Source organism: Sebastes umbrosus, chromosome 1 (genome assembly GCF_015220745.1).
Source record: "Sebastes umbrosus isolate fSebUmb1 chromosome 1, fSebUmb1.pri, whole genome shotgun sequence".
Classification (NCBI taxonomy): Eukaryota; Metazoa; Chordata; class Actinopteri; order Perciformes; family Sebastidae; genus Sebastes; species Sebastes umbrosus.
Genome location: NC_051269.1, coordinates 20,936,112 through 20,950,733, shown reverse-complemented (window position 1 = coordinate 20,950,733; position 14,622 = coordinate 20,936,112). Strand labels below are relative to the sequence as shown.

General features: G+C 40.1%; 1 protein-coding gene across 7 annotated transcripts in view; it reads left to right on the top strand.

The window, feature by feature from the left end:
• The window catches only part of LOC119494790 (plasma membrane calcium-transporting ATPase 1-like), a 116,716-nt gene that overhangs the window by 47,670 nt on the left and 54,424 nt on the right, over nucleotides 1-14,622 (top strand). For all 7 annotated transcript variants that reach the window (XM_037780981.1, XM_037780962.1, XM_037780928.1 and 4 more), the window contains exon 2: nucleotides 1,399-1,831. In XM_037780981.1, the coding sequence (XP_037636909.1) occupies nucleotides 1,636-1,831 (196 nt within the window). In that variant the 5' untranslated portion in view covers nucleotides 1,399-1,635. The remainder of the gene's footprint in view (nucleotides 1-1,398; nucleotides 1,832-14,622) is intronic.

Below are 14,622 nucleotides of genomic sequence, written 5' to 3'. Positions count from 1 at the left end.
ACATTTTGTATCTGTTCAAAATGTACCTTAAAGGGAGATTTGTCAAGTATTTAATACACTTATCAATATGGGAGTGGGCAAAAATACTTGCTTTATGCAAATATATGTATATATTTATTATTGGAAATCAATTAACAACACAAAATAATGACAAATATTGTCCAGAAACCCTCACAGGTACTGCATTTAGCATAAAAAATATGCTCAGATCATAAAATGGCAAACTGAAGTCCAACAGGCAACAACAGCTGTCAGTGTGTCAGTGTGCTGACTATGACTTGTCCCAAACTGCATGTGATTATCATAAAGTGGGCATGTCTGTAAAGGGGAGACTCGTGGATAAAATGTAGACATGGTTGGTACCAATGGATTCCTTAGGTTATCTAGTGTCATATGGTGCCAGTATCTTCACTCTAGCTTTAAAACTGGGCCCACTACAACCTTTGACAGACAGAATAGCGGCCAATTTTTAAGAGGTTAAAAATGTTTTGGAGAATTGATAAAGTATCGCAAAAAAATCATAACGCAATACTCAAGTGTAGCAGTATTTTCTTACACCTCTAGCGGATACATGCATTATTTTTCACTTATGGAAACGGCCTTGGCGGAGGTCTGTGCTCTCAGAGTGCCCTTCTAGTTGACTGTCTTATTCAATAGTTTTCACCGTTTCACATTGCTTCCAGTAATGAATTCAAAGGCCAACTCCTTCAACCTTTTATTTGAGGTGTGTTTAGCTCGCTGTACAGCAGAAGAGTGAGGATCTATTGATCTACTCAGTTGTAGACGGAATGCTGAACAGTCCGGCAGGTGTAATTTTAGGGTATATGAGGTTGTAAAACGTTTTTGTTTTGAGTGATTTCTCATTTCCATGTGACCATCAAAGATATACTTTTTTTCTTCCTTTTCTATTTTTTATTTTTATTTTCACTGCTAGTTTTTAGTCTTATTTTACAACTTTTGAAGTGTTAATGAGTGTGTAAATAAATGAAGCTTTGTTATTAATTTAACAGATTGAAATTGATGTGTTGTTTTATTTTCCGGCCATACACCGGTTTGATGTTAGGAAGGATGAAATACTGTTCTTTCTACGTCAGAGTCATAACCTCAGAGCAGACGGTTCAGGGAGAGCAGCAGATATTTGCCAACCAATCATGTGTCTCAGAGGAGCAGCGCAAACCGATAATCAGTTTATATCCTAACGACCTCAGTGATTCAGCGGACTCCTTTAATAATCTTGAGATGAGAAACTGTCCTCTAATTGGCCCAATTAGTCTCAGTGCTATTAATTAGTAAAAATCAAACTGAGTCCTGAACTGATCTGTCTGCCGATGATAATGTTCAGATGGTTTCCTGCCTGCTTTCTAAAAGCCTGCTTTCCTGTTTCTGTTTCCTCCACAGCGACAAGAACATGTTTACTCCCCTGTTTCCATGGTAACCAGAGAGGAGCATGCACGTCTGGGTCAGGAGTTAACCTCAGCGTTCATCTCCTCCGCCTGCCTCCTGTGAGAACTACACTACCCACAATTCCTGTGAACTGACGACCCGGTCTGACGTTTAGATCAATTTAAGAAAAACACTTAGAGTAACAAAAACTACAAAAACACCAACAACAACACTGCTGTGAAGAGGACCAACATGGCCAACAACACGGCGGACCACCCTCCGGGGAATTCGGTTGCAGAGGGCAACCATGACGGGGACTTTGGGGTGACCGTGATGGACCTGAGGGAACTGATGGAGCTGCGGAGCTCCGAGGCCGTCAACAAGATACAGGACGTGCACGGAGACGTGCAGGGCATCTGCCGCCGCCTGAAGACATCACCTATAGAAGGTGAGACACGTCCAACACACCAAACTATGTACATTTCCTGGTGTAAAAACAGTCAAAATGCAGTATATCACCTGGAAAGAACTGATTTTAAGCTATGTAGATTTAGTTTTTAGCCAAAAACACTGAAAGGTCAAACGTTTGTATATTAAAACTCACACATTAGGGTGTTTTATCTCTGATCAAATCTGTCAAACTCTCAGTATGTTTACTTTTTATTAAGTGGGTGATGACTGACTGATGATTTTGCCTACTTTAGTTCAAGAGCAGTATCCTGTTGTTGTGAGTGTGACAGGGAGCGGTGAGGAAAGGCACAGTCCAGACAGTTCAAATACCCATTCAACTTTTCTTTTACTGAATCCTATTGTTCTTGGGTCGGTAGCAAATGATCCATGGCCTGGTACAGGTCTGCACCGCAGGGTTTTGGAATCACTGTTTTGTTTCATACTTCATTTAATCAAGATATTAATCAATATTAAAGTCAATGGTTTGAATCATCAGTCGGGGAGCCGCCGATTTGAATCTCATCCAGTCAAAACAAGGTTCATTGGTCTAAGTTGATTTAGCAACCAGGCGAAGAAGGGAGCTGCCCCGCTGGGACCTCATTGTGTCAGTCGGTTCATTGAATGTAAATTTGTTTAACAATTTGCACCACTAAACTGGTCGACTACCAACAAATGCAGGTTCTGCACTATTTACTAATCTTGTGACCCTGTCTTGCCTTGTTTAATACAAAACCACTTAACAAGGGCCCAACACCTTTTTTTTTGCCCTAGAGCTCCTACTGTAATAGGTACTTATTTCTGCTGCATCATTATACACAGAGCAACATGAGATAACGGCATGACAGGCTCTAAACATTTACAAACCAAGTCTTGTCTCAAAATGGCCTAACTGTCTGGTGAAGGCTTTGTTTCTTCACTGTTATTCATTTCACTTTATTATTGTACTATATTGATTAGTGGTGCATTAATGTGTACATCACTTTAATGTTGCAGCTGGTAAAAGTGGGCTTTATTGTTTACTTGATATTCTGCTGGTATCCTAGCTTATGATACTGCAGGGATCAATAAAGTCCTATCTTAACCTATAATAATGATACACTATATTTATATTTATTTCTTGACTTATTTGTTGAGTATATTTGTAATATTAATCAGAATCTGCAAAGTAACTAACAACTGAAGTTGTCAGATTGTAGTGAGGTAAACACAGTAATGAAAAAAATAATAAATAAATAATGCTGATCACGTAACAAACACACACATATCAGGAGGGGACGGTGTGTGCACCATTAAACAATGATAATAAGACAAACGGACACACAACAGATGAACACACTCCTTACTTTGTGGTGATCGATGATCAGTTTGGATTTCAGGCAGAGCTTCATGTGAGGCCAGAAAATGGCCGACATACTGCTGTTTGTTATTTCACTCCCCCTCTCTCATCTTTTGATCCGTGTGTGTGTGTGTGTGTGTATGTGTGTGTGTACGTGTGTGTTTGCAGCCATCGGTCCATTCCAGGATTGAAATTAGTTCCAGCCCATTCCCCTAATGGCTCCATAGATCATTGCTCTGTTCCATTTAGTAATCAGAGGACAGCTGTAGTCGCGTCCTCCACGCAAGAAATTACTCACTTTAATGAAGAAACTGTAATTATATTTTCACGCGTGGGGGGGGGGCCTAAATGTAAGGTTGAGGGTCAACACACACACACACCATGATTGACTGTGACAGTTAACTAGAGTGATTCAAACCTGGCACTCTCTTTTCTTATCAGCCATTCATCAGCATACTTTTCATTTATTGTGTTTACTTTTATTTTATAGTACTTCAGTCATTCAGTATTTCCCTTCCGTAAAGTTGTTGGACCTGTGATGGACTGATAAAAGCTCTAAAACCCTTCCACGTATTTCACGCTCCACACCTCCAGTTTGTAATGCAGGCTTTCTGTTTTAAATTTGTAGTCTCAAAGCCCAAGCTTTGAGACAACCCTGATGACATCATTATGACATCATCAGGGTTTTTTTTCTTCCCTCCAGAGCCACAGAAGACATCATACAACTGTTTTCACCAGCTAAAGAACTAACCATGACTAGTAAACTGACTTTGACATGTAAAATGTCAGTGTAATGGCCCTTTAAATCTGTATTTATGTTACTATGTATTGGAATTGATTTATAGTTTAGTGTTGGGTTTAATTTAAAGGTTCTCTATAAGATATTCAGAGCATTAATATAACATCAAACAACTAATTGCTATGTAAAGATATAGAGGAGTAATGTCTACCTGAGCAGAGAATGAAGTTACTCTCCCTCTGTGTGTGTTGTAATCAGAGCTTCTCTGTGCTTTGGTGACTTAGCCAGGACGGCCGCACCTGCTTTTAGTGCATGTGAGCGTGTCCCACAGGCTAGCGACCGCCGCTCTGCACTGCTTTCATATGGCGGTTACAGCAGATAACGCCTTCCCAACGCGTAAGCGTAAGCAAGCTTTCAACCGTATTACACAGTCTTCATCAGTGGATTAAGTTTGACAACTGATGAAGACTGTATGATACGGTTGAAAGCTCCAGGAAAAAAATGGCAAGTGTGTTTTACTACTACAGGCCCCAGAGTTCTGTTGGAAAGCACACATGTATCGGCCACTAGGGGGCAGCAAACACACCTTGAGCAGCTACTCTGCCAGAAATGCAACAGACGAAGAAGAACTGGTGTATCTGTTTACAGAGCAGCCCAACAAACTGGGGGCTGAGACGATTCATCGCCTCATGTTGTTTTAATAATAAAAAAAGGAAGTCAATAATTGGCCTTTAGCCTTTAATTGGTCTGATTTCATGCTGTGCACAGCAGCACGGTAAAAGGAGTTGTTTACTCTGATGATGTGTTGGAGGTGTTCTCAAAAACCAGCAGATCATTAAAAAATGATGTACTAACATATACCTTTGGCCTTGGTGGAGGTAATAAACCAATCTGTAAATCTGTACATCTGTATTTGACTAATGTAAATACATTGAAAGGCTACAGGTCAGTACTGTGAGGGAAACCTGAGATTCACACAGCGGTTCTCTGCTTCTCACATTGATCTGGTTTCTTGTGGTGTGGTGTAAACACAGTCAGTGTCCGTCCTGAACTGAAGGTGCGATGAATCTCGTTTCGCACATCCTCAAACACAACAGATTACTTGTTCTTCTGTCTGATAGCCAGTTGACTGTTAGCTAACCTGATCAGCTCAGTAACAGAAGCATTATGTTAGCAGTTAGCGACTTCACACAGTTATATTTAACTGTGTTTCTGTATCAGCTGTTCTGGCTGTGATAATGAGATGTTTCTTCTTTCAGCTGCTTTTACTTTCAGCCTGTAAAATCAGCTGCTGATTGGACGCTAAGCTGACTGTCATTGTTCACCTTGACCACACACACATGCACACACACACATGCACACACACACACACACACACACAAGGCTCAGCTGCAGCCGCGCATCCCGCTGGTTAATGTGTATTGATGAATCAGTCTGCTGGCTCTTTGGAGGTCATTGATCATCCTTCTCATCATTTTACAAAATCTGTGTATTTCATGTTGAGAGGACACACAGCCTCTGAGCAGGACACGCACAGCCAGATGTAAACTTTATATAAACAGGACCTGGGTTACAAAGAGCTTCACAAAGAGACACATGCGGACCTAAAAATAATCGACTATTTTAAGAAAATGCTAATGAACAGCAGCATGTTCTGTCACCGCTCAGGTGAGAAGTAGACAGGCGATGATTTCTTTTTGTCTCCGTAATGTCACTTTTATTCCTTCGTGTAAAGGAGTTAATATCTTCAGACAAACATCCAGCGCTGAGAGCTGAAACTGGCAGATAAAAATGGATTTAAACGGTCGCTGGCTGTCATCAGCTGATGATCAGATGTTCACTTTTATGCAGATTTCAAGCACATACAGTGAGGACGTTTTGTGCTTCTTCTCTCACAATTATTTGTCACACAGTTCCCATGGCAGCTGCTGACTGACAGAGTCAGCGTTGATAAAGCTGGGCATACACTGTACAATTTTAGCCCGTCTCTGGCCCGAATTTTAAGCCGCACGACTCATTTTATAGTTGAACCGAGTCGTTTGCCGTGCAGTGTACAGGAGGGAACGAGGACTGACGAACGTCAGTGCTTTTTTAAACTTTTTTAACAGTAATCAGAGCGTGGCTATCAACATAACAATGTACAATAGATATAGGAAAATGTAGCTAGCTTACCTCCAATTCTCTTTGCAAAATGGACAAACCATACTGTCCACGTCTTCCTAGCCACCTGCGAGTCCATATATGCCGGCGCCTTTTTTTTTTTTTGACGTTTCAGCAGACAGGATGGCACAGATGATCAAGGCAGCACGTTTCTGCATAGTTAACATTGTGACCCATACAAACCTCTGCTAGCAAACAAACTTTATCTGCCTCGGAGCTTTCAAACAAATCTTTTTAGACAACTGTCAACAGTCAGAACGTCCCTCAGGGACCGACGGGCCGTGTTTTTTTTTTCTCTATTCAACACGTACAGTGTGAGCACTCAAGTCATGGCTGACGATCAGACCCTACAGTGTGAGCGCTAAAATCGTGAGCTTCGGCTTTACATCCAGCTGATTAGACTGTTATCGGGCTAATAAATAGGTGTTATCAGTCACTACAAGCCCCATAGATGTGGGTCAATTGGGGCCTACTACACCTACTGGCAGGTTTTTATCATCTTTTCACATGCAAACATCGCAAATGATCTACTCACAAATGATCTGTTATCACTTCCGTGGTGATTACACCTGTAATACAGACTGGAGAACGTCATCCTGTATATCCTCCAAGCATTGATACAATTTGATACAACAGTCCACATAAGCTTTTCACACTGCTCATTCTCTCTCTTTCTAACATTAGCACTGATTACCATTACCTTGTGTTCATTTGATATCAACAAACTCATCAGCAGCTCCTGCACACTCCTGCTGTGTTCGTCCTGCATTATAAAAAGGAGAGGGTCTGTTTAGGGTCTTAGATTAATTAATGGATTAATTAACTTGTTGTTTCAGCACCAGCTGTAACTACACAGAGCCAATAAGAATTGTGATCGGTCAGTATGGGCTGCAGTGAGTTTCCTCCTTCATGTCTCTGCTCAGTTAATTAACAGTGAAGACAAAAAAAGCAGGTTGAAAAAAAGTCTTTTCACGAATAACAGACCAAATGAGGATTTTAGTGATTAACCACACTGACAGTGAATATTCACAAATCATATGTGCCTCAAATCTCAGTGTGAAAGCCTCCGTTAACCTGCTACACAACAGCTTTTCATCATTTTCCTGTTTAATGTGACGACAAGTCTCTTTCCCCCAAATGGGAGCACAGCCTCGGCGATGACGCCATGCTGGTCTGGTCTATAGCTTGGATCCATAAAGCCATTATGTATATTTACAATACAATATGTAGAATTCAAATACTTTGCACCAGAGTGTCAAAATTTTGTCCTGAATCCATCAACAACACTAATAAATATCCATATACATTGGTTTTCAGCTGGTTTCGGGGTTTAGTTACTCTTTAAGCATAGTAACCAAGATATGTACCGAGCAAACAACGATCAGTCAGGGTCAATTCTGAGCTATAAAACAGTTCACACACACACACACACAGTAAGTGGTAGTGTAAGTAGGTTCAGAGGTTTCTCGGCCTGCTGGCATGTCGGATCTTTTCGAGCTCCGTGGTGTGAGAAGTCAGCAACCAATCTGAGATTCAGCTTGAGCTGCGTGACCCGAGTCTCATTCACTGTAACTAATACACACACACACACACGCACACACACACAGCCTCAGGTCATCCATGTCTCTGCCAGTTCAAGTGGAAAGCCCCTCTTAGCGATCAGCAAGAGGGAGAAAGACACCAAGACATGCAACGCTCTTCATGTCTCATGCAACGCTTCTCATGTCTTTCTTTTCCTTTTTGTCTCGCTCTGTCACATCTCTTATAGTCAACTGAAATAAACGGTTATCTGTAGTAGATCTCACCCTGTGACATTCTCTCTCCAGAATTTCCAAAAACCTGAAAAGAGCTGAGAAATAGAACCATACATTAACTATACACACTTATCCTTGAGGGCCAATCCCAGCTGACATTGGGCGAGAGGCAGGGTATACCAGTCAATCACAAAGCATGAGGACTGCAAATCTAAGATGTATGTAAATTTGTTGTGTAAATGGTTTCAGTTTTATTTGCCTGAGGATTTATGAAGCTTTTGAAGTCGTTGCATCATTCTGCAGCAGAGGATGTGAGTGTCTGTATTAAAGGCAGGTTTATCTCCTGTAGACAGTCTGTTGATACCAAAGATGTAACAACCGCCATCATTCTCCGCTCGCTGTGTCGGCCTGTAAATTAAACTCTTCTGTTCAAATCTGAGACTGTATATTTTAGAAAACAGTTATGTTTGTGCAGTTAAAGCGATGTCTACAGTTTGTTGGAGTACAAAATAACATGTTTCCATATATATTCTGTTGACTATATATATTGTACATTTTTTCCATTACTGCACAGAAAAGCAACAGTCTGACTGCAGATGAGAATTCGCTGCAATAATCCTCCTGCCGAGACAGAATTTATTTTGATAATCCAGAGGAAATGGGGTTTAGTGATTTCCTTTAAAATGTCTCGAGCTCTTTGATGGACTTCAGGACTCATTCTGGGGGCGACGTCTGTACTGTAATAATCTCACAGTATAAATTTATAATCTGGAACTTGTGTGTATCCATCTATTTCCTCTGGCCGTTGGTGTATGTTAGTTTTTGCCTCTCATGTATTACATTTGAGTCACAGAGCCGAGCATCCATTTTTCTAAAAAACCTTTCCTTACAATATTTCATATTTTCCAACAAAAATGTGTTATATATTTGGCTTATGTTTTACAAAACAGCCGATAAGACTGTAGTCGGGCTATTAAATTGGCGTTATTAGTCGCTATAAGCCTCTTATTACAAGGCTTTGTTGAATACTCGATTCTGATTGGTCAATCACGGCGTTCTACGGTCTGTTATTTCAGATTGCTGCTATGTATAACAGACCGTTGCTATGGGCGCAGTTCTGATGTCGGACTCTAGTGGACCGTTTTTGTGTCAAATTAAGTAAGTAGCCTGGTCGGGGTTTATTTCACAACAATGACCGGTTCGCTGTACATTATCCCTTACATAGATGTGGGTCATTAGGGGCCTAATACACCCACTATTAGGTTTCATCATCTACTCACATGGTAGATCACCAAAAGGAGGTATAAAAGAAGATGACAGCGACATCTAATTATGACTGGAGTAAAAGCGGAAGTTAGGCCCTGTAATATAGACATTGTGAAACTCCATGTGCGGTGGAGGCGGGGGTGATGGACGGGACACAATACACAGGACTTTCACCCAGTAGACCGAGGCTTGCATCCTGTGTGAAACCAACATGTGTAGTTGTCTTTGTGTTCACAAGCATAAACTTTCAATTTCACTTTTGAAACTTAGTAATTTTAAGCCAAAACAAAATGTTTTTCCCGAAACGTAACTAAATGGCATTGTTGCCTAATCCTAAAGAAGTTCTAGTTTTGTTGCCTTTTACGGTTAGAAGACACCTTTAGTACAGCTGGAAGTTTTGTCAAATGATCGTTTGGGTTTTTCAAAAATCACCGGGGATATATTTTTTTGATGCATAGCTCGCTATGTGTCTCAGATATACAGTATCTGCGTGTGTGCGTGTGTACATACTGTACTGTACATGTGCGTGACCTATGTGTCACTACACACCATTGCATGCCATTACGCCACTTATCTTCATGCATCTTTAAGCAGAGTGAAAGGGCTTTTGATTCCAGAAATGCCAACGGAAAGATCAGAGTAAATGATACAGGATGTGATAATGATTATTAGTGCAGAACATATTTAAAGGAATAGTTACTAGAATACTTCTGGTTGTTGCAGAACAAATTATAGACGGTTACATATATAGATAGAAATATAATAAAGTGACTATCTGTTAGTTAACAGTTTGCCCATAAAGAGGGTGGACCAGCTGAGAGGACGGCTTCTGTAGGCGTTACCACGGCAACTGTGCACATGGTCACATAATGTTTATAAATGTTCATATGGTTTATAAAAAGACAGTTCAGCCCTCAGATCCACTTCTTTTATTTAACAGAAAAATGACAGATTGTAAAAAAAACTGTAGTAGCAGTATCAAACGTTTACATCACATGTCATATTCATAATGTCATTTAATTATTCTTTGATCAGATAGTTCTCGATTTAAATAATTATCTCACCAGTTTTAGACTGTATTCATTCAGACGAAGCTCTTGAACGCTGTTTGTGTTTAACAGCATTTAACATCTGAAACTTAGACTTCTTAATTATTGAGAAAAAGGATTTTGGAGGCTTTGTTCTTTCAAAGTAAGGTAGTGAAAAAGTATTTGTTCGTATTGGTTCAATAACACTGTTGGATATTAGAATATGAACTGAAACTCAGATACTGTATGTGCTAGTATTTTTACATTTGACAAAAAAAAGTTACAGATCTTCAGCAAACAGACTTTCTGTCATTTCTTCCGGTTTGTGTAGAATTTTTTTGTTTCACTCGCTGCCTTATGCTTGAGCTCGCTACGCCACTTCTTAATGAACTGATCTTATGAACTTCTGTTCAACAGTTTCATCCAAATGTTATCACATTTTTGTATAAGCCAAAGATTAAACAAACAGGGCTATTTTCTTTCTGAATGCCTGCTTGCTCTAACCAAAGATCCATCCAAAGATGGATGTCACTGGCTGAAAGATATAAACATGAGATAACTTCAATATAACACTGATCTCACCAGCCAGTGAGTGAGGAAGAAATCCTGCACAATCTTTGATTTGACATGTTTTGTGTTGACTCTAACAGAAGAGATCTCTGCTGGACTAAATCACATTTCTTTTGTTACTTTACACCTGCCTGACATTGTGTCTTTTTATGCCTCTGTGTCAGCGACAGCCGTGGCTGGAGGCATTATGTTTTCGGGTTGTCCATCCGTCTGTCCGTCCGTGCCATTCTTGTGAACACAATATCTCAGGAATGCCATGAGGGAATTTCTTCAAGTTTGGCACAAAAGTCCACCTGGACTCAAGGATGAACTGATTATATTTTGGTGGTCAAAGGTCACTGTGACCTCACAAAACACGTTTTGGGCCATAACTCAAGAACTCATATGCTAATTATGACTAATTCACACAAATGTGTAACAGCGTAAAATTATCTAGTGATGACATTTTGGACAGACATGGATGTAAACTGCAACTTAGCTGGTTGGCGTAGGCATACAACTGTGAGTTGGTAATTCTAGTTTCAGCTTAAAAGTTGATAACGGAAACCACGCTCCCCCGACTCTAACCAGCACTGCGCTCATCAGGTTTTGTAACAAACACATTCAGCAATAAAATCTTTCAAATCTAGTAAACATGAGCCTCAAGGTCAAGACTGTCAAGTCACTTCAAGTCACTCTAATTTTGGGACAATTGCTGCAGATTAAAGGTTTGTATATGATATTCATTAATATAGCAGCAAACAACTATTGTCTATGTAAAGATATAGAGGAGTAATGTCTGCTTGATCAGAGAACAAAGTCACTCTCCCTCTGTGCGTGTTGTAATCATAGCTTCTCCTTGCGGCCGTGTGTGCCTTTTAGTGCATGTTCGTGTACAGTATGTGAGCGTGCCCCACTGGCTAGCTCATGGCCGCCACTCTGCACTGCTCTCATACGGCGGCGGAAGCGTAACACCCAGCTTTCGGTTCCCCCCCCAGGTTAACTCTGTCAGCACTGTTGCCATAGTTTGCACTGTTAGCACCGTTAGCTGCGATCTGCTGGCTTAATCGCTGCAATGTTGAGAGCCATGTGGAGGCAATAGAAATGCTCTGGATATCAAATTTAGCACATTTAAATTTAATTAAATAAATCTGATTTTGAACCTCATAAATCCAAACTGTTTATCAAGTTTCAAAATTAATTAATATTTAATCGTCAGGGTTTGTGACCCTGATCTCAGAACTCACCAGAAACTCTTTCTGTTCATGAAGTTGACCCTTAAAGCCTCAGAATAAGTCCTTTTTTCCCCCAAGTTGAGACATTTTCAGCTGGGAAGGATTAGCGTTCGCCCTAATACGTGTGACCCCGGGCAAACATACAACTGTTTGTGTCCACTTACATCTTTTTTTTTGATTTTAGATGCAATTGCAATGCTTCTAAATGTGCTTTGTGCTCTGTCTGAACATATTAACAGTCGATACTCTTGGTTTTGGTACTTGAAATTGGTCAGATGAAGCTGAAGCGTGACGTTAGCATCACTTGTTTCTGTCAGCGACTGTTAGTGCATCTGTGGAATAGAGTAAAGCACTGTGAGATGATAGAAAAGATGGAGGCTAAGACAGAACTGATGGATGAACTTTACAGATGATAAAAGAAACAGGAAACAGTTCTGACAACATGGAGGAGGAGGAAGGAAAAATCTGTCCTCTGTCCTTGGGGTGGACATCAAACATTCAGAACAATGAGACTGGACATTAATCCCCGCTGCTGTGGTTTCATCTGTCAGAGGGAGAATGAATGGAAGTGAAAGCTGCGTGTGGTAAAAGATGAAGCTGCATGTTGCCTGATAAAAATGTGAATTGGAAGAGATCTCGTTTTGGACCAATGAAGTCCATTTCTGCTGGAAGATGAAATTCATAAACATCTGTGACAGGCGAGCGTGCAGCCGACTGCTCTGCCGTTGCTGGAAAATCATCTCATAGCTTTAATCTGCATCTCCACGGGGACGTTCACCAACACAACAAACCGACGCCAGATGAAACCCGCCGCCACAATCACAACATTAAACCAGGAAAAAACAGACTCGTATCGATCTAACCGCCAGTAAAGGTGCTCTGTGGTTCTGTTTTTCTTTATTTTGGTTTGAGAGGAGCTTTCAGCATCAATCACTGGCTTCAAAATGATCAAATCAAACTTTGAACTAAACCACAGCGTGATGAAAGAGAGCTGATGATGACTTTGACAACCGGTGTATTTTTAAAATCTGTTTGTGCACGAGTTTGTCATGTTTCTGCTTCTGCTCTAAAGCAAAGGTACTCTGTCAGACATGTTAGGAAGCCGTACTGTCGCTCAGATAAACTGCTGCTTTTACACAGAAGAATATTCATGTACACCGGTCTGTGCTAGAGTACTATGTTAATATTGTAGTTTATAAATCTTAATTTAAAAAGCTTTTATTTACATCTCTCACGTTAATTTATCTCATCTCACCAAAGATCCCCCCCCTTTCATTTAATTATCTTCATCTCACCTCATTTCATCCCACCATACCTCATCGCATATCACTTCTTCTCATCTCCTGTTGCCTCCTCTCACTGTATCTTGACTCATGTGATTTCATTTCACGTCATTTAATCTCATTTCACATCCCCTCATCTCATATCACTTCACCTCCTCTCACTCCATCTCATTTCACTTCAACTCACATCACTTTATTTCGTCTCGTCTCACCTCATCCCATTTTATCTCATCTATGGTCACATCTCAAATAGTCTAATTTTGCCTCCCCTAATCTCGTCTCTCCTCATCTAATCTCATCTCGTCTCACATGGCCTTATTTTGACTCTCATCACCTCATTGTATCTCATTTTAACTCATCTCACCTAATTTAACCTTGTCTAAAATCGCTTCACCTAATCTCATTTAATCTCACTTCACCTCATCTCAGATCACATCATGTCTCATTTTATCTCATCTCCCATCACGTCACATCTCATTTTATCTCATCTCCCATCACGTCACATCTCATTTTATCTCGCACCATTAAATCTCATCTCATATCACCTCGCCTCCTCTCACCTCATTTAAAATCACCTCTCCTCACCTCAAGCCATCTCATTTAATCTCTTCTCTCCTCATCCCATCTGTTCTCACATCATCTCACCTTCTCTCATCTCACTTCACCTAAAACCACTTCACCTCATCTCACATCATCTCATCTCACCTCACCCTTTTTTCATTTTGCCTCATCATCTTCTCTCATCTCATCCCAGTTAATCTCATCTCGTCTCACATCACCTTATTTTGACTCTCATCACCACATTGAATCTGATTTTAACTCATCCCACCTAATATGATTTTGCCTAAAATCGCCTCACCTTATCTCCTTTACAGTTTTTCTCGATTGTTTACACACATTTTCTGAAAGCATGCCTCATACTCTCAGAACTCTACACACAAATCAAAAAACACACACACAATGGGCAAAACCCCTCAATTCTCCTGCAAAATGAAACTTTACATTCAAATCAATGTTATTTCTTCTCAAAATGGTATTTTGTTTTCAAATGACACACACAAACCATCATATGAATAGACATTTATAAGAACCAGTTGAACACTGATGTGCTCAATGTAAAACACTATGATGAATGGAAAACACTTCTTCTCCATTCATCATGATGACTTAGGCCTTTTTTTTGTTCAGTGTTACACTTACTACAGACAGTACATACATAAGTGTGTTGTAAAATATTTTAGAATATTGTTTTTATACTCAGAACACACAAATACACGGTAACAAATATATTTTATTTTCCCCACAAAAACAATGTACACAGTGTACATCCCAACCAACACAAAGTTGCACATACAGTGGTCTACATACAAAACAACAGAAGAATTTACTGTATACAGTTACAGTAAAAAAAATGAAAAAAAAAACTATGCTGCATCCTC